This window comes from Mustelus asterias, chromosome 28 (genome assembly GCF_964213995.1).
Source record: "Mustelus asterias chromosome 28, sMusAst1.hap1.1, whole genome shotgun sequence".
Lineage (NCBI taxonomy): Eukaryota > Metazoa > Chordata > Chondrichthyes > Carcharhiniformes > Triakidae > Mustelus > Mustelus asterias.
Genome location: NC_135828.1, coordinates 28,395,121 through 28,412,626, shown reverse-complemented (window position 1 = coordinate 28,412,626; position 17,506 = coordinate 28,395,121). Strand labels below are relative to the sequence as shown.

Genomic DNA, 17,506 nt, shown 5'->3' with positions numbered 1-17,506 from the left:
TTAATCACAGGTCCTGTAATTGGTGGTGTTTGTTGTTAATTTGCATATTGATCATGTAGATTTCTTATTAGGAAATAGCTGGGGATGAAGTGCTGCCATCTCCAATGGTTTCGCCAAAGCCCATTGAAGCTTCTAACACTGAATTGGACAGGAAAAGCCACCTGACTTCAAAGGATATTTTTTGGTTAATAAACGCTGCTCCATGTGGCCTGGGTGTCACTTGTCCTGGAAATGGGAAGGAAGTTAAAATATGAAAGCTGTGCAGTACACAGACAGAAGAAGAGGAGAGTTGAGAAGATACTGGGAAATGTCATACTGGAATATTACATGGTGCTGGCCATAAGACATGGGAGCAGAATTAGGCCACTCGGCCCATCGAGTCCGCTCCGCCATTCAAACATGGCTGATATTTTCCTCATCCCCATTCTCCTGCCTTTTCCCCATAACCCCTGATCCCCTTATTAATCAGGAACCTATCTATCTCTGTCTTAAAGACACTCAATGACCCGGCCTCCACAGCCTTCTGCGGCAAAGAGTTCCACAGATTCACCACTCTCTGGCTGAAGAAATTCCTCCTCATCTGTGTTTTAAAGGACCGTCCCTCTAGCCTGAGGTTGTGCCTCTGGTTCTAGTTTTTCCTGCTAGTGGAAACATCCTCTCCACGTCCACTCTATCCAGGCCTTGCAGTATTCTGTAAGTTTCAATAAGATCCCCCCCCCCCCCCCCCCTCATCCTTCTAAACTCCAACGAGTACAGACCCAGAGTCCTCAACCATTCCTCATACGACAAGCTTTTCATTCCAGGGATCATTCTTGTGAACCTCCTCTGGACCCTTTCCAAGCACAGAAGTTGTTGCCTCCAGAGAATCTGTTAAATCCTTGAAGGCTGAAACGGGGACCTTGCAGGTGGAGCAGATAACCTCCTAACTCAGTGAGATGGTCTCTGTTGTGTCTATTATGTTGGATTTATAGTTGGTACCATCGTAATTTGCTTTTTAATTTGTGTTCGACATGAGTCAGAATCAATATTGAGTAAAAGTTACAGAAAGTGAAATCTTCATTTTGGGCTCCTTTCCTCAAATGTTGCGTGAGCAGCGGAGACATTTTAACGTGACATGCGCTTGTCTGCAGCAGCGCAGGATGGTCTGAGTCACGGCTAAAACCCGTAGGCCCATTCCCAAACCCAATGGAAATTCCTTCCACAGAGTGGATAAGAGGAGTGATATTGGGAAGCTCAACCACTTCAGGGATTCGTAGGCCGCAATAATAGTGCTTGCAGACTGGAGAATTAATAGAAACTGGTTTAAGAGTGACAGTCATATCTGGAGTAGGTAAATCACGAGGACTCCTGGTAGGATTACCAACCCTCCAGAATCGGCCTGGAGCCTTCAGGAATTGAAGGACAGTCTCTAGGAGACGGCTGTGTGGCACCCTGTAGAAAAATCACCGGGACATTATACAAGATAAAAAAAACAATTATTTGAACATTTTAATTTACCAGCTATAAAGATATGTGGAAAGAAAAAGGCTGCCAGTCAACCATCATCCAATTGGGTGATGGGTCTTTGTGCTTTCCAATTGGTTAGGAAGGTCAGTGCATCAGCAGGGTGGATGTGTTGGCGACTAATGGTTGGACTGTAGGGAGCAAATCAGCTGATGGAACCTCCGTGAATACATTTAATCATAGTTGGCAACCCCAGCTGCTGGAGTGATGAACCACGCAGACAAGTCTGGAGGGTTGGCTTGAGCGGTTTTTAAGATAGTTACCTGCTTGTTTCCACATCCCAGTTCAGTTGGAACCAGGTTCTAAATGCAGTGTTTGTCGACCCGCCCCACATGGCCCAGCGTAGGTACTCGGAGCGAGAGCGCAGAGCCCACTGCACGTTCTGGATTGGAGTGAGTCGCTGTAAACTGCAGCGCAGGATCCTGCTGCTGACATCTCATTCTGATTGTCTCTGTTTGTTACTTCCATCCTGCCAGTTTTGCCACGGAGGTCGTGAATATATATTACGATAACGATCAGGCTGTTCAGACAGACACAGAGCTGCAGGCGTTTGTGAAGGACGTGTTCGTCTATGGACTGAAGGATAATAAAAGTTCAGGTAACTGTGCGTCTGTCTGTTCACAAAGCTGTTGAATATTGTCGATCGATAGGGTAGCCTCATTATGCGAATCTGGTGGGTTTTTCGGACAATCGACAAAGGTTTCATGGCCATCAGTAGATTCTTAATTCCAGATTTTGGTTAAATTGAATTCAAATTTCACCATCTGCGGTGATGGGATTCGAACCCGGGTCCTCAGAGCATTGCCTTGGGTCTCTAGATTACTAATCTAATGACAATACCTCTAGGCCACTGCCTCTCCTCAATCCAGCGCTGACCCCTAGATGCTCATGGTCACCGTGTATCAGAGTGACTCCAGTCTTTGAGCTAGGCCGTGAGATGCAGTTTAATCTTCACTGGCACTGTTTCCTGTAGGTTTCTGTAGTCATTATCCGATCTGACCCATGTGATATGGGGCGGCACGGTAGCACAGTGGTTAGCACGGCTGCTTCACAGCTCCAGGGTCCCGGGTTCGATTCCCGGCTCGGGTCACTGTCTGTGTGGAGTTTGCACATTCTCCTCGTGTCTGCGTGGGTTTCCTCCGGGTGCTCCGGTTTCCTCCCACAGTCCAAAGATGTGCGGGTTAGGTTGATTGGCCAGGTTAAAAAAAAAAAATTGCCCCTAAGAGTCCTGAGATGCGTAGGTTAGAGAGATTAGCGGGTAAAATATGTGGGGGTAGGGCCTGGGTGGGATTGTGGTCGGTGCAGACTCGATTGGGCCGAATGGCCTCCTTCTGCACTGTAGGGTTTCTATGATTTCTTCTATGATATGGAGGAGGATAGAGCAAGGCAGTACAGATAGTGGTAATGATAGGAAACTATAGCTGGTGTTTAAAAATAAAAAGCTGCATCAGATTGTAAACGACTTGTATACTTATCAGATCCTAGTCGCATGCATCATCCAAGTACTGAGATACATTACACTCAACCTGGTCTCCATTATCTCTCTCGCTCGAATGAAGCTAACCTTCCAGTCTAACTCTCAGCTCCCAAACTATTCCACCTGTTCTCCTTGGAGCGGTTTTTCTGAATCTTTACTAAACATTCCCTGCTGTTCTCAGGGTTTATTCCCGATTCCCTCGCTCGCCTCTTCTCGAGCTGGAAGAACTCCAGTTGTTTCACTCCATCCTCATTGCTCACTCTCTAATGCGGGGTAACGGCACTCCTTCCCGCTGTGTGTGGTCCCAGATTGACCTGAACCCAGAGCTGCAGCAACAGCCTGGCCAGCTACTACCTTCGGATGGCATTCCCTGCTCTGACTTGGGGTTAGTTTTCATTGCCTCTCCCCCCCTGCCTCCAGTGTAATTTACAGTGATCCAGAGCCACTGATTACCCAGGTCCTTCTGCATTACAGCTTTTGCCATTTCTACATCAAGAGAATTCTTGTCCAATCCCAGTGGGTCGCACACTGTCCTTTCCCACTCTGCGACACTGGGATCACACACTGTCCTTTCCCATTCTGCAACACTGGGGTCACACACTGTCCTTTCCCACTCTGGGACACTGGGATCACACACTGTCCTTTCCCATTCTGCAACACTGGGGTCACACACTGTCCTTTCCCACTCTGGGACACTGGGGTCACACACTGCCCTTTCCCACTCTGGAGCACTGGGGTCACACACTGTCCTTTCCCACTCTGGAGCACTGGGGTCACACACTGTCCTTTCCCACTCTGGGGCACTGGGGTCACACACTGCCCTTTCCCACTCTGGGGCACTGGGGTCACACACTGTCCTTTCCCACTCTGGGGCACTGGGGTCACACACTGTCCTTTCCCACTCTGGGGCACTGGGGTCACACACTGTCCTTTCTCACCCTGGGGCACTGGGGTCACACACTGTCCTTTCCCACTCTGGGGCACCGGGGTCACACACTGTCCTTTCCCACTCTGGGGCACCGGGGTCACACACTGTCCTTTCTCACCCTGGGGCACTGGGGTCGCACACTGTCCTTTCCCACACTGGGATCACACACTGTCCTTTCCCACTCTGGGGCACTGGGGTCACACACTGTCCTTTCTCACCCTGGGGCACTGGGGTCGCACACTGTCCTTTCCCACACTGGGATCACACACTGTCCTTTCCCACTCTGGGTCACTGGGACCACACACTGTCCTTTCTCACTCTGAGGCACTGGGGTCACACACTGTCCTTTCTCACCCTGGGGCACTGGGGTCGCACACTGTCCTTTCCCACTCTGGGATCACACACTGTCCTTTCCCACTCTGGGGTCACACACTGTCCTTTCTCACTCTGGGACACTGGGGTCGCACACTGTCCTTTCCCACTCTGGAGCACTGGGGTCGCACACTGTCCTTTCCCACTCTGGAGCACTGGGGTCACACGCTGTCCTTTCCCACTCTGGGGCACTGGGGTCGCACACTGTCCTTTCCCACACTGGGATCACACACTGTCCTTTCCCACTCTGGGGTCACACACTGTCCTTTCTCACTCTGGGACACTGGGGTCACACACTGTCCTTTCCCACTCTGGGACACTGGGATCACACACTGTCCTTTCCCACTCTGGGACACTGGGGTCACACACTGTCCTTTCCCACTCTGGGGCACTGGGGTCACACACTATCCTTTCCCACTCTGGAGCACTGGGGTCACACACTGTCCTTTCCCACTCTGCGACACTGGGATCACACACTGTCCTTTCCCACTCTGGAGCACTGGGGTCACACACTGCCCTTTCCCACTCTGGGGCACTGGGGTCACACACTGCCCTTTCCCACTCTGGGGCACTGGGGTCACACACTGTCCTTTCCCACTCTGGGGCACTGGGGTCACACACTGTCCTTTCCCACTCTGGGGCACTGGGGTCACACGCTGTCCTTTCCCACTCTGGGGCACTGGGGTCACACACTGCCCTTTCCCACTCTGGGGCACTGGGGTCACACGCTGTCCTTTCCCACTCTGGGGCACTGGGGTCACACACTGCCCTTTCCCACTCTGGGGCACTGGGGTCACACACTGCCCTTTCCCACTCTGGGGCACCGGGGTCTCACACTGTCCTTTCTCACCCTGGGGCACTGGGATCACACACTGCCCTTTCCCACTCTGGGGCACCGGGGTCTCACACTGTCCTTTCTCACTCTGGGACACTGGGGTCGCACACTGTCCTTTCCCACTCTGGAACACTGGGGTCGCACACTGTCCTTTCCCACTCTGGAGCACTGGGGTCGCACACTGTCCTTTCCCACTCTGGAGCACTGGGGTCACACGCTGTCCTTTCCCACTCTGGGACACTGGGATCACACACTGTCCTTTCCCACTCTGGGACACTGGGATCACACACTGTCTTTTCCCACTCTGGGACACTGGGGTCGCACACTGTCCTTTCCCACTCTGGGACACTGGGGTCACACACTGCCCTTTCCCACACTGGGATCACACACTGTCCTTTCCCACTCTGGGGTCACACACTGTCCTTTCTCACTCTGGGGCACTGGGGTCGCACACTGTCCTTTCCCACACTGGGATCACACACTGTCCTTTCCCACTCTGGGGTCACACACTGTCCTTTCTCACTCTGGGACACTGGGGTCACACACTGTCCTTTCCCACTCTGGGACACTGGGATCACACACTGTCCTTTCCCACTCTGGGACACTGGGGTCACACACTGTCCTTTCCCACTCTGGGGCACTGGGGTCACACACTATCCTTTCCCACTCTGGAGCACTGGGTCACACACTGTCCTTTCCCACTCTGGAGCACTGGGGTCACACACTGCCCTTTCCCACTCTGGGGCACTGGGGTCACACACTGCCCTTTCCCGCGCTGGGGTCACACGCTGTCCTTTCCCACTCTGGGGCACTGGGGTCACACACTGTCCTTTCCCACTCTGGGGCACTGGGGTCACACACTGTCCTTTCCCACTCTGGGGCACTGGGGTCACACACTGCCCTTTCCCACTCTGGGGCACCGGGGTCTCACACTGTCCTTTCTCACCCTGGGGCACTGGGGTCACACACTGTCCTTTCCCACTCTGGGATCACACACTGCCCTTTCCCACTCTGGGGCACCGGGGTCTCACACTGTCCTTTCTCACTCTGGAACACTGGGGTCGCACACTGTCCTTTCCCACTCTGGAGCACTGGGGTCGCACACTGTCCTTTCCCACTCTGGAGCACTGGGGTCACACGCTGTCCTTTCCCACTCTGGGACACTGGGATCACACACTGTCCTTTCCCACTCTGGGACACTGGGATCACACACTGTCTTTTCCCACTCTGGGACACTGGGGTCGCACACTGTCCTTTCCCACTCTGGGGCACTGGGGTCACACACTGTCCTTTCCCACTCTGGGACACTGGGGTCACACACTGCCCTTTCCCACACTGGGATCACACACTGTCCTTTCCCACTCTGGGGTCACACACTGTCCTTTCTCACTCTGGGACACTGGGGTCACACACTGTCCTTTCCCACTCTGGGACACTGGGGTCACACACTGTCCTTTCCCACTCTGGGACACTGGGGTCACACACTGTATATGTGTAGCACGAGTCTTGAATTATTGGATTGGTGTTGGACGTATGGAGCGGAATTCTCCTGTCCCGCTGCCACGGGAACCGTAGCGGGCGGGACACAGACCATGCAAAGGTCTGTTGACTGCGGGCGGGATTTTCCAGTCTTGGGGTGAGCGCGGCCGGAAAATCCCACCCCATGGACTCTAAACCTGGTCAGGTGAAATCGCTGTACCCGGATTCTCAGTTATCATCAACCACCAATATTCTCAAAAGCTTCTTCCTCCTTTCCAGGATTTCCAAAAACAATCAGGACAATTCAGAAGTTGATTGAATATGTAACCTTAGTGATCTACACCACTTCTGCACAGCATGCCGCAGTCAACTTTGGACAGGTATTGGATTAGTAACAATGCTCAAGTTTCCTGCTTGGGGTACGTCTTGTTTTGTATTCTGTGTGTTCGGGCCTTGGGCCCAGTGGATAGTGCAGCCTCGGTGTGGGACTGAGACGCGTGCAGGCTGGTAAAGCCCCACATCGGGCATCCAGTAGAAACAGCAGCCTGTGGAGTTGGGAACATGCCCTCGGGTGATGTTGAAGTGTAAAGACTTGCCGTCGCTGGAAGACTCAGCGCTGTGGCAGCGACATTCCCAATGTGGGAGTGCAATTGGTCGTTGCATTAACACGCAGTCCCTACATTTCCATACAGGAATGAGGAAAACCTGCCAGTGGCCTTGGGGAAATCAGGAATTCTACGTGGGAGGGAATGGGAAGTGGGTTGTTCAGGGCAGGGGCTCCTGCAGTGGTATTCTCGAACTTCCTCAATTCCCAACCCTAATCAGCCAGAACATCAAAACCACAGCAACTCGGGTCAGAGGTCAAACCACAGCAACGATCCAAACTGTACAGGTCAAGAAAGGACCCTGATGGCTTTAGGTGGCAGCTTAACTGCCTGTCCAGGTGTGTAGATTTGAACAGAGGGATACAGAATTATGAGAGGCCCAGATAGGATAGTTCATCAGAATCATTTCCCCATGGCAGAGGGATCTCAGACCAGAGGGCTTAGGTTCAAGGTGAGGAATAAACGGTTTAGAGGGGATCTGAGCCATTTCTTTTCACCCAGAGGGTGGTGGAAATATGGAACACGCTGCCTGAGTGGGTGCTGGAGCCAGGTACTCAACATTTAAGAAGCATGTGGACAATCACTTAAATCATCAAGACATAGTAAGCTATGGCCCAAGTGCTGGTAAATGGGGTTAGTATATATTGGTATTTGATGGATGGCACAGACAATGTGGCTGAAGGGCCTGTTTCTGTGCTGTGTAACTATGTACCAGTAAAAATTGGGAATCATGAGAATTGGCAGACAATTTGCCTGGTGGATTTTAACTCCTTATCCACCAATTGAAGCCAAGTCAGTTGGGCTGATAACGGAGAGGGAGAGACGCTGGGCAGGATCTGTGGTGAGCCTGGTATGTTAATTAGGCCCACGGTCAGCCTTCCCACCCCATTGTCCTTCACTGGCCAATTATAGATCATATAAGGGGCCTCCTCTGGGACAGAGTGAGGACTGGAAGGGGGACAGCCAACGAGAACCATGTGTTGGCCCTGCTGCACCCCTCCCGCTGTGACCCCAGCCAGCAAACCCCCCCCCCCCCCGCCAACCCCACCAACCCCTCGCGGCCTGTGTCTGTCCTTCCCTCAGAAGCTTCCACCTCCATTGCTGAGCACTGATTGGCCATCAGCTGTCGGTAGGCGGGACTTCCACCAGTGGGGTTTTGATTCCAGGGGAAGGCAGGCTGCTGGCCTGGCCACTGCCTGATTGGCTCATGTTTCGGTGGGTCTTCCCCAAAAAGAGACAGTGGGGTCTCTCACCAGCTGTCTGAGTGATGGGCGAAGCCTCCCAAAGCTTCAACAGGATTCCGCTGTCACTGAGGAGGGGTGGGAATTATCAATTATAAACTAAAAACCTTCCATTGGCTGAGAACTCAATACAGCTCTTTAAGCAGCTAGATTTTTTTTTATTCATGGGATATGGGCGCCGCTGGCTGGCCAGCATTTATTGCCCATCCCTAGTTGCCCTTGGAGGGCGATTAAGAGTCAACCACATTGCTGTGGCTCTGGAATCAAATGTAGGCTAGACCATGTAAGGATGGCACGGTATCGTGTGTGGCACGGTGGCACAGTGGTTAGCACTGCTGCTTCACCGCTCCAGGGACCTGGGTTCGATTCCCGGCTCGGGTCACTGTCTGTGTGGAGTTTGCACATTCTCCTCGTGTCTGCGTGGGTTTCCTCCGGGTGCTCCGGTTTCCTCCCACAGTCCAAAGATGTGCAGGTTAGGTTGGTTGACCATGCTAAAATTGCCCCTTAATGTCCTGAGATGCGTAGGTTAGAGGGATTAGCAGGTAAGGGTGTGGGGGTCGGGCCTGGGTGGGATTGTGGTCGGTGCAGACTCGATGGGCCCAATGGCCTCTTTCTGCACTGTAGGGTTTCTATGATTCTATGATGGCAGATTTCCTTCCCGAAAGGATATTAGTGACCCAGATGGGTTTTTCCGACAATTGACAATGGTTTCATGGTCATCAGTAGATTCTTAATTCCAGATATTTGTTATTAAATTCAAATTTCACCATCTGCCGTGGTGGGATTCGAACCCAGGTCCCCAGAACATTAGCTGAGATTGTTGATTAATTGTCCAGTGATAATAACCTGAGGCCATCGCTTTCCTCTATCCCCATTATTGAGGAGAAAGCTGAAGAAGACAGTGGGACTTTACTCTGAGCTTTTGCGAGTTTCTATTGAAATGTATTTTCTTTTTGAATTGAAGTATGATTGGTGTTCGTGGATTCCAAACTCTCCTCCCACAATGAGGCAACCTCCACCCTCCGAGAAAGGTGTAGTGAATGTGGAATTCATCATTGAGAGCTTGCCTGACAGAGGGCGTTCCTGTTGGCACCTGGGCGCGGTGTGGGCACTCAGCCAGTTCCAGGACAATGAGGTGAGCCTCAGATAGCCGGTGTGTGGTACCTCACTCAGGCTTTGGGGGGGGGGGCGGTCACACTGCAGCAGACTCCCCTACAGCCCATGTGGTTTGGTGACATGTTGCCCTGCGATCGCCATGTGACCATCCAGGCTCTGACCCTGCCTCGGTCCATCTGCTGCTCAAATTCTCACCTTGGTAACCACCAGACCTCCTCAACAACCCCCTCACTGACCTTTCACCCTCCATGAATGAGAACTTACCCACATACCCGCCCGCTCAACCCACAGGAAATTTCTGTGTGTCTGGACAGTGATTGGATCAGGTGGGATACCGAATCCAGTAACGTGCCAATATTTCTACCCTGTATTTCTGTGGGGGCAAATTATACATGCTGGCAATTTTATTCAGGAGTCAAATCTCCCCCCTCCTCACCCTCCAACTCACACCATCTCTTCACCTTCCCTTCCATTTTTCCCTTTACTTCACCCACCCGTATGCCCTCCCCCATCTTGTGTGTGGACACTCTTTCCCCCCCCCACCCCCAGGTGTGTGGACACTCATCCCCTCTCCTCCTCCTCCTCCTCCTCTCTCCCCCCCCCCCCCCCCCCCAACCACCCCCATCACAGTGCATACTCCCTTCCTCCTCACCCCCAGGGGGCACGGGATCGCCACAATGCCTTACCCCCCCCTCAGTGCCTCCCAGTTCACCAGCCTCTCACTCTTGCTCTGCGCACCCCCCCACAGCTCCTCCCTTGCTTCCTCACTTCTCTCCCCATTCCCCTGCCCTCTCCCCATTCCCGTGCCGTCAGCCCTCTCCCCGTTCCTGCGCCCCCTCCCCGTTCCTGCGCCCCCTCCCCGTTCCTGCGCCCCTCCCCGTTCCTGCGCCCCCTCCCCGTTCCTGCGCCCCCTCCCCGTTCCTGCGCCCCCTCCCCGTTCCTGCGCCCCCTCCCCGTTCCTGCGCCCCCTCCCCGTTCCTGCGCCCCCTCCCTGTTCCTGCGCCCCCTCCCTGTTCCTGCGCCCCCTCCCTGTTCCTGCGCCCCCTCCCCGTTCCTGCGCCCCCTCCCCGTTCCTGCGCCCCCTCCCCGTTCCTGCGCCCCCTCCCCGTTCCTGCGCCCCCTCCCCGTTCCTGCGCCCCCTCCCCGTTCCTGCGCCCCCTCCCCGTTCCTGCGCCCCCTCCCCGTTCCTGCGCCCCCTCCCCGTTCCTGCGCCCCCTCCCCGTTCCTGCGCCCCCTCCCCGTTCCTGCGCCCCCTCCCCGTTCCTGCGCCCCCTCCCCGTTCCTGCGCCCCCTCCCCGTTCCTGCGCCCCCTCCCCGTTCCTGCGCCCCCTCCCCGTTCCTGCGCCCCCTCCCCGTTCCTGCGCCCCCTCCCCGTTCCTGCGCCCCCTCCCCGTTCCTGCGCCCCCTCCCCGTTCCTGCGCCCCCTCCCCGTTCCTGCGCCCCCTCCCCGTTCCTGCGCCCCCTCCCCGTTCCTGCGCCCCTCCCCGTTCCTGCGCCCCCTCCCCGTTCCTGCGCCCCCTCCCCGTTCCTGCGCCCCCTCCCCGTTCCTGCGCCCCCTCCCCGTTCCTGCGCCCCCTCCCCGTCCCTGCGCCCCCTCCCCGTCCCTGCGCCCCCTCCCCGTCCCTGCGCCCCTCCCTGCGCCCCCTCCCCCTCCCTGCGCCCCCTCCCCCTCCCTGCGCCCCCTCCCCCTCCCTGCGCCCCCTCCCCCTCCCTGCGCCCCCTCCCCCTCCCTGCGCCCCCTCCCCCTCCCTGCGCCCCCTCCCCCTCCCTGCGCCCCCTCCCCCTCCCTGCGCCCCCTCCCCCTCCCTGCGCCCCCTCCCCCTCCCTGCGCCCCCTCCCCCTCCCTGCGCCCCCTCCCCCTCCCTGCGCCCCCTCCCCCTCCCTCCGCCCCCTCCCCCTCCCTCCGCCCCTCCCCCTCCCTCCGCCCCCTCCCCCTCCCTGCGCCCCCTCCCCCTCCCTGCGCCCCCTCCCCCTCCCTGCGCCCCCTCCCCCTCCCTGCGCCCCCTCCCCCTCCCTGCGCCCCCTCCCCCTCCCTCTCTCCAGTTTAAGATGAAACTCTATTTAGTCGATACAACTCTTCTGAATTGTGCTATGATGTGGATTATATCAATGGTATTTAAATATTGATCTATAAATTGCATTGAGTTATCGTTTGATCATTTTTATAGAACAGTACAGCGCTGCTAAAGGCCATTTGGCCCCTCTCGTCAGTGTTAACTCTTTCAAAGCTCAATCCAGTTAACCCCAAACACACTTTTTCTCCCCACATCCTGGCAACAATACTTCCTCATCTTTAAATATCCATCAAAAATGTTTGCACATTTTAAAACTCTGTGCAGAGTCTGCACAATCTCCCCGTGTCTGCGTGGGTTTCCTCCGGGTGAACAAAGAACAATACAGCACAGGAACAGGCCCTTCGGCCCTCCAAGCCCGTGCCGCTCCCTGGTCCAAACTAGACCATTATTTTGTATCCCTCCATCCCCACTCCGTTCATGTGGCTATCTAGATAAGTCTTAAACGTTCCCAGTGTGTCCGCCTCCACCACCTTGCCCGGCAGCGCATTCCAGGCCCCCACCACCCTCTGTGTAAAATACGTCCTTCTGATATCCGTGTTAAACCTCCCCCCCCTCACCTTGAACCTATGACCCCTCGTGAACGTCACCACCGACCTGGGAAAAAGCTTCCCACCGTTCACCCTATCTATGCCTTTCATAATTTTATACACCTCTATTAGGTCACCCCTCATCCTCCGTCTTTCCAGGGAGAACAACCCCAGTTTACCCAATCTCTCCTCATAACTAAGCCCCTCCATACCAGGCAACATCCTCCTCTGTTGTTGTTGGTGCGGACTCGATGGGCCGAATGGTTTCTTCTGCATTGTGGGGATTCTATGATGTGTCCACACAAAAGGGAGATTAACAATTTTTATAATCAAGTTGAATACCTTGGATGGAATTTTCCTGTTCCGCCTGCCATGGGAATTGTAGCGGGCGGGACAGGACCATGCAGAGGTCCATTGAGCTTGGGTGGGATTTTCCGGTCCTGGGGCAAGCGCGGCTGGAAAATCCCACCCCTTGAGAATCTCATAAAGCTCGTTTTGTTTTCTCAAGAAGCATTGTCCTTTGTATTGCTTATCTGATGAATCTGATATTGTTTGTGGGGATGTGTTGGCACACTACACCGGTGATGTTGTGTAAATTGCTCCTGATTTAAGGAGTTGTGTTCGACTTTGCGAATGTTGTGTCATTTTCCAGTGGTACAGTGACGTTGCTTCAGTTGTTAATATTGTTGTTCATTTTCTTGGGGGGGGGGGGGGTGGAACGGACCTGTGCACGAAACACAGAAAGCTAGCACACAGGTACAGCAGGTGATCAGGAAGGGTAATGGAATATTGGTCCCAATTTCAAGGAGTTTGGAGTATTAGAGTGGGGAAGTCTTGCTGCAGCTGTACAAGGTACTGCTGAGACCAGACCTGGAGGCACTGGGAGCAGTTTTGGTTCCCTTACTGAAGGAAAGATGTTATTTCATTGGAGGCAGTCCAGAGAGGGTTCACCAGGATGATCCCCGGAATGGAGGGATTGTTTTATGAGGAAAGGTTAAACAGGTTGGGACTCTTCCCATTGGAATTTAGAAGAATGAGAGGTGATCTCATTGAAACATCGAGGATTTTTAAGGGGCTTTGACAGGGTAAATGTTGAGAGGATGTTTCCCCCTCATGGGAGAGTCTAGGGCCAGAGGGCAGAGTCTCAGAATGAAGAGGCGCCAATTTAAGGCTGCGATGAGGAGGAGTTTCTTCTCTGAGGGTTGAGAGTCCTTGTCAACTCCTTGCCCCAGAGAGCTATGGGGGGCAGATTCCTTTTTAAAGGAGATGTACGAGGCAGGTATTTTACACAGAGGATGGTGGGTGCCTGGAACTCGCTGCCGGGGGAGGGAGTGGAAGCGGATACGGTAGTGACTTTTAAGGGGCGTCTGGATAAATACATAAATAGGATGGGAAAAGAGGGATATGGTCCCCGGAAGGGTAGGGGGTTTTAGTTCAGTCGGGCAGCATGGTCGGTGCAGGCTTGGAGGTCCGAAGGGCCTGTTCCTGTGCTGGAATGTTCTTTGTGGATATTTAAGGCTGAGATAGATTTTTGGTCAGTAAGGGAATAAAGGGTGACGGGGAAAGGGCAGGAAAGTGAATGTGAGGAATGTTAGGATCAGCCATGATCCTATTGAATGGCAGAATAGGCTCGAGGGGCCGAATGGCCTACTCCTGTTTCTATTTCTTCTGGTCCTGTGTCTCACTGCGTCGCTGCCTTTCCAATGATTTAACTGAAGACTAACTGATCGGTTAGTCAGCACGTTTGTTTAGTTGTGGATTTATCAGGGAGACAGTGTTTCCAGCCTGTGATATTGTGAGCTTGTGTTTTTGGAAGAGTTGGGGTTAGCAGGTTGGATAAAGGAACAGACTGAGCAGCCCGTCTTCCATTCCTTTCAACACTGCTCGTCTTCATTTCCAATCTCATGAGGAAATTGCCAACAGGTTCAGCTGGTTCCCACATCTGCTTTTGTGATTCCTTTGATGGGTCTTGCTGGAGATATGTGCAGAATGCTTCCAGAGTGTTATCTGTGTTTTAGCTATCACCCTCGCTCATCGCGCAGCTATTAAATAAATTTAACCCTTTCTCTCCTGCCCATGAAGTTATTCAATGTCAATCTGCATTCTTGTTCAAACCTTGAGCTGCAGCTGTGTGTTCATTACACTCGTGGCAGCCACTCTGTTTTTAAACGTTTCACTCCATTTGTCTCTCTCCCTCTCCGCCCGCTGTCTCCCTCTCCGCCCGCTGTCTCCCTCTCCGCCCGCTGTCTCCCTCTCCGCCCGCTGTCTCCCTCTCCGCCCGCTGTCTCCCTCTCCGCCCGCTGTCTCCCTCTCCGCCCGCTGTCTCCCTCTCCGCCCGCTGTCTCCCTCTCCGCCCGCTGTCTCCCTCTCCGCCCGCTGTCTCCCTCTCCGCCCGCTGTCTCCCTCTCCGCCCGCTGTCTCCCTCTCCGCCCGCTGTCTCCCTCTCCGCCCGCTGTCTCCCTCTCCGCCCGCTGTCTCCCTCTCCGCCCGCTGTCTCCCTCTCCGCCCGCTGTCTCCCTCTCCGCCCGCTGTCTCCCTCTCCGCCCGCTGTCTCCCTCTCCGCCCGCTGTCTCCCTCTCCGCCCGCTGTCTCCCTCTCCGCCCGCTGTCTCCCTCTCCGCCCGCTGTCTCCCTCTCCGCCCGCTGTCTCCCTCTCCGCCCGCTGTCTCCCTCTCCGCCCGCTGTCTCCCTCTCCGCCCGCTGTCTCCCTCTCCGCCCGCTGTCTCCCTCTCCGCCCGCTGTCTCCCTCTCCGCCCGCTGTCTCCCTCTCCGCCCGCTGTCTCCCTCTCCGCCCGCTGTCTCCCTCTCCGCCCGCTGTCTCCCTCTCCGCCCGCTGTCTCCCTCTCCGCCCGCTGTCTCCCTCTCCGCCCGCTGTCTCCCTCTCCGCCCGCTGTCTCCCTCTCCGCCCGCTGTCTCCCTCTCCGCCCGCTGTCTCCCTCTCCGCCCGCTGTCTCCCTCTCCGCCCGCTGTCTCCCTCTCCGCCCGCTGTCTCCCTCTCCGCCCGCTGTCTCCCTCTCCGCCCGCTGTCTCCCTCTCCGCCCGCTGGATTTTCAGTTGCTTTGTCCCATCTAGTTCGGCATAAAATCCATTTAGAATATTTAGTTTTTGCTCGCTGATTCCGGCTGCCACCATGTTACGTTCCGTGATTCCCAGAAATTCAACATAATCACGTTTCATTGAATGTAGGTCACACCCTGATGGCCGTGTATTAGTGAGCGATTTGACAATCTGGATGCTTCTATATTCATACACGTGAACATATAGTTCCCAATTCACACTGGAATCGTGGAACACTATTGGTTTATATGAATGGGATTTGAATATTGATCAGTGATGATTGGTATCTCTGCAGTTATTCCTTGGAATGTATCCCGACGAATACTTCATAGAAAAGCCAGTCAAGGAGGCTATGGAGAGATTCCGGGCACATCTCCAGGAAATTTCACAGCGGATCATGGAACGTAATACAGACAAGAAGCTGCCTTATTACTACCTGTCTCCAGACAGAATCCCCAACAGCGTGGCTGTGTAAATGTCAGAATACCTGAGCGAGTGTCAGTCCGGTAGATTGGAAGGGGCGGTATATCCACGTCCTGCTTTATCTTTCTGTAATCAGCAACATGTGTGAAAAATTATTAATTTATGTGCTTGAACTGGCTTCAGCTTAACGCAATAATGAGGCCCTCGGGGTGGGATGTTACAGCCTTGGTCGTCCCGAAATCCTAACATCCCACCCCGAGGTCAACGGACCTTTCCATGGTCCGCCCCTTGCCCGCTCCGATTCCCCTGGCAGGCGGGACGGTGAAATTCCAGCCTGTTTGACAATTCGGCGCTGTCGGATTTTGCTCTCGTGTTCCTCCTTAAACCCTCGCGAGTGGGGAAAGTCGAGGCAGATTTTCCCCCCCCCCCCGCCCCCGAGTGCTGAAGAGGAAACTCTGGGGCTGGTCTTTCTAAGTTGCATCGTGCTTCATAACCTTTTTAAACTGGTTTTATTTTTGGGAGGTGGGCATCGCCTGGCTGGGCCCAGCATTTATTGCCCATCCCTCGTTGCCCCTGGAGAAGGTGGTGGTGAGCTGCCGCCTTAAACCCGCTGCAGTCTCTGTGGTGGAAACGCTTCCTGTTACATCCGGGATTTTGTCCCGGTGACAGTGAAGGAACAGCGATGTATCTCCGAGTCAGGATGGTGAGTAGGTTGGAGTGAGACTTGGAGGGGTGATAGTGCCCCCCTCTGTCCTGCCCCAGTTGCCCCCCCCCCCCCCATCAATCACAGCGTTTTGGGAGAGGGGCAGCCGGAATTTCAGGACCCTTTGTGTGGAATGATTCTGATAATTGGGAATATTTTGATTCTGAATCCAATGTTGAAATAAAGCTGCCCTCGACAAACATTCGGCTGATTGGTTTCTAATTTCTGAGTTCATCTCCGATCCTCGGAGGGTACAGTGCCACTGGCAATACTCCAATCTGAGGGGACATGTCAACATGTGAATCAGGAGCAGGCCCCTCGAGCCTGCTGCCCCATTCTATACGATCATGGCTGATCTGATTGTAGCCTCAACCCCCCCATTCCTGCCCATCCCCCCGATAACCTTTCATCCCCTTGGAATTGAGGGCATTTTGTGAGATCATGACTGGAGCATCTAGAGTTCCCTCCGTCTCTCCCTTTCGCACTGCGGAGAGAGGGTGGGGGTTGGCGGAGGGGGGAGGGGGGGGCGTGCGTGGAGAGAGGGTGGGGGTGCGTGCGCGCGGAGAGAGGGTGGGGGTGCGTGTGCGCGCAGAGGATGGGGGTGCGTGCGCGGAGAGAGGGTGGGGGTGCGTGCGCGGAGAGAGGGTGGGGGTGCGTGCGCGGAGAGAGGGTGGGGGTGCGTGCGCGGAGAGAGGGTGGGGGTGCGTGCGCGGAGAGAGGGTGGGGGTGCGTGCGCGGAGAGAGGGTGGGGGTGCGTGCGCGGAGAGAGGGTGGGGGTGCGTGCGCGGAGAGAGGGTGGGGGTGCGTGCGCGGAGAGAGGGTGGGGGTGCGTGCGCGGAGAGAGGGTGGGGGTGCGTGCGCGGAGAGAGGGTGGGGGTGCGTGCGCGGAGAGAGGGTGGGGGTGCGTGCGCGGAGAGAGGGTGGGGGTGCGTGCGCGCGGAGAGAGGGTGGGGGTGCGTGCGCGGGCGGAGAGGGTGGGGGTGCGCGCGCGGGCGGAGAGGGTGGGGGTGCGCGCGCGGGCGGAGAGGGTGGGGGTGCGCGCGCGGGCGGAGAGGGTGGGGGTGCGCGCGCGGGCGGAGAGGGTGGGGGTGCGCGCGCGGGCGGAGAGGGCGGGGGGGCGGGTGGGCAGGGGGGGGCGCGCGCGCAGGGGGGAATTGTGGGGATAC

The 17,506-nt window shown here is 55.4% G+C and overlaps 1 protein-coding gene across 1 annotated transcript in view; it reads left to right on the top strand.

The window, feature by feature from the left end:
• Positions 1 to 16,719, top strand: part of LOC144480147 (polyunsaturated fatty acid 5-lipoxygenase-like) — a 49,500-nt gene extending 32,781 nt beyond the window's left edge. Inside the window, exons 11-14 of the mRNA XM_078199291.1 lie at positions 1,980 to 2,101; positions 6,874 to 6,974; positions 9,405 to 9,575; positions 15,510 to 16,719. Coding sequence (XP_078055417.1) covers positions 1,980 to 2,101; positions 6,874 to 6,974; positions 9,405 to 9,575; positions 15,510 to 15,689 — 574 coding nt within the window. The 3' untranslated portion in view covers positions 15,690 to 16,719. The remainder of the gene's footprint in view (positions 1 to 1,979; positions 2,102 to 6,873; positions 6,975 to 9,404; positions 9,576 to 15,509) is intronic.
• The last annotated feature ends 787 nt before the right edge of the window (positions 16,720 to 17,506 follow it).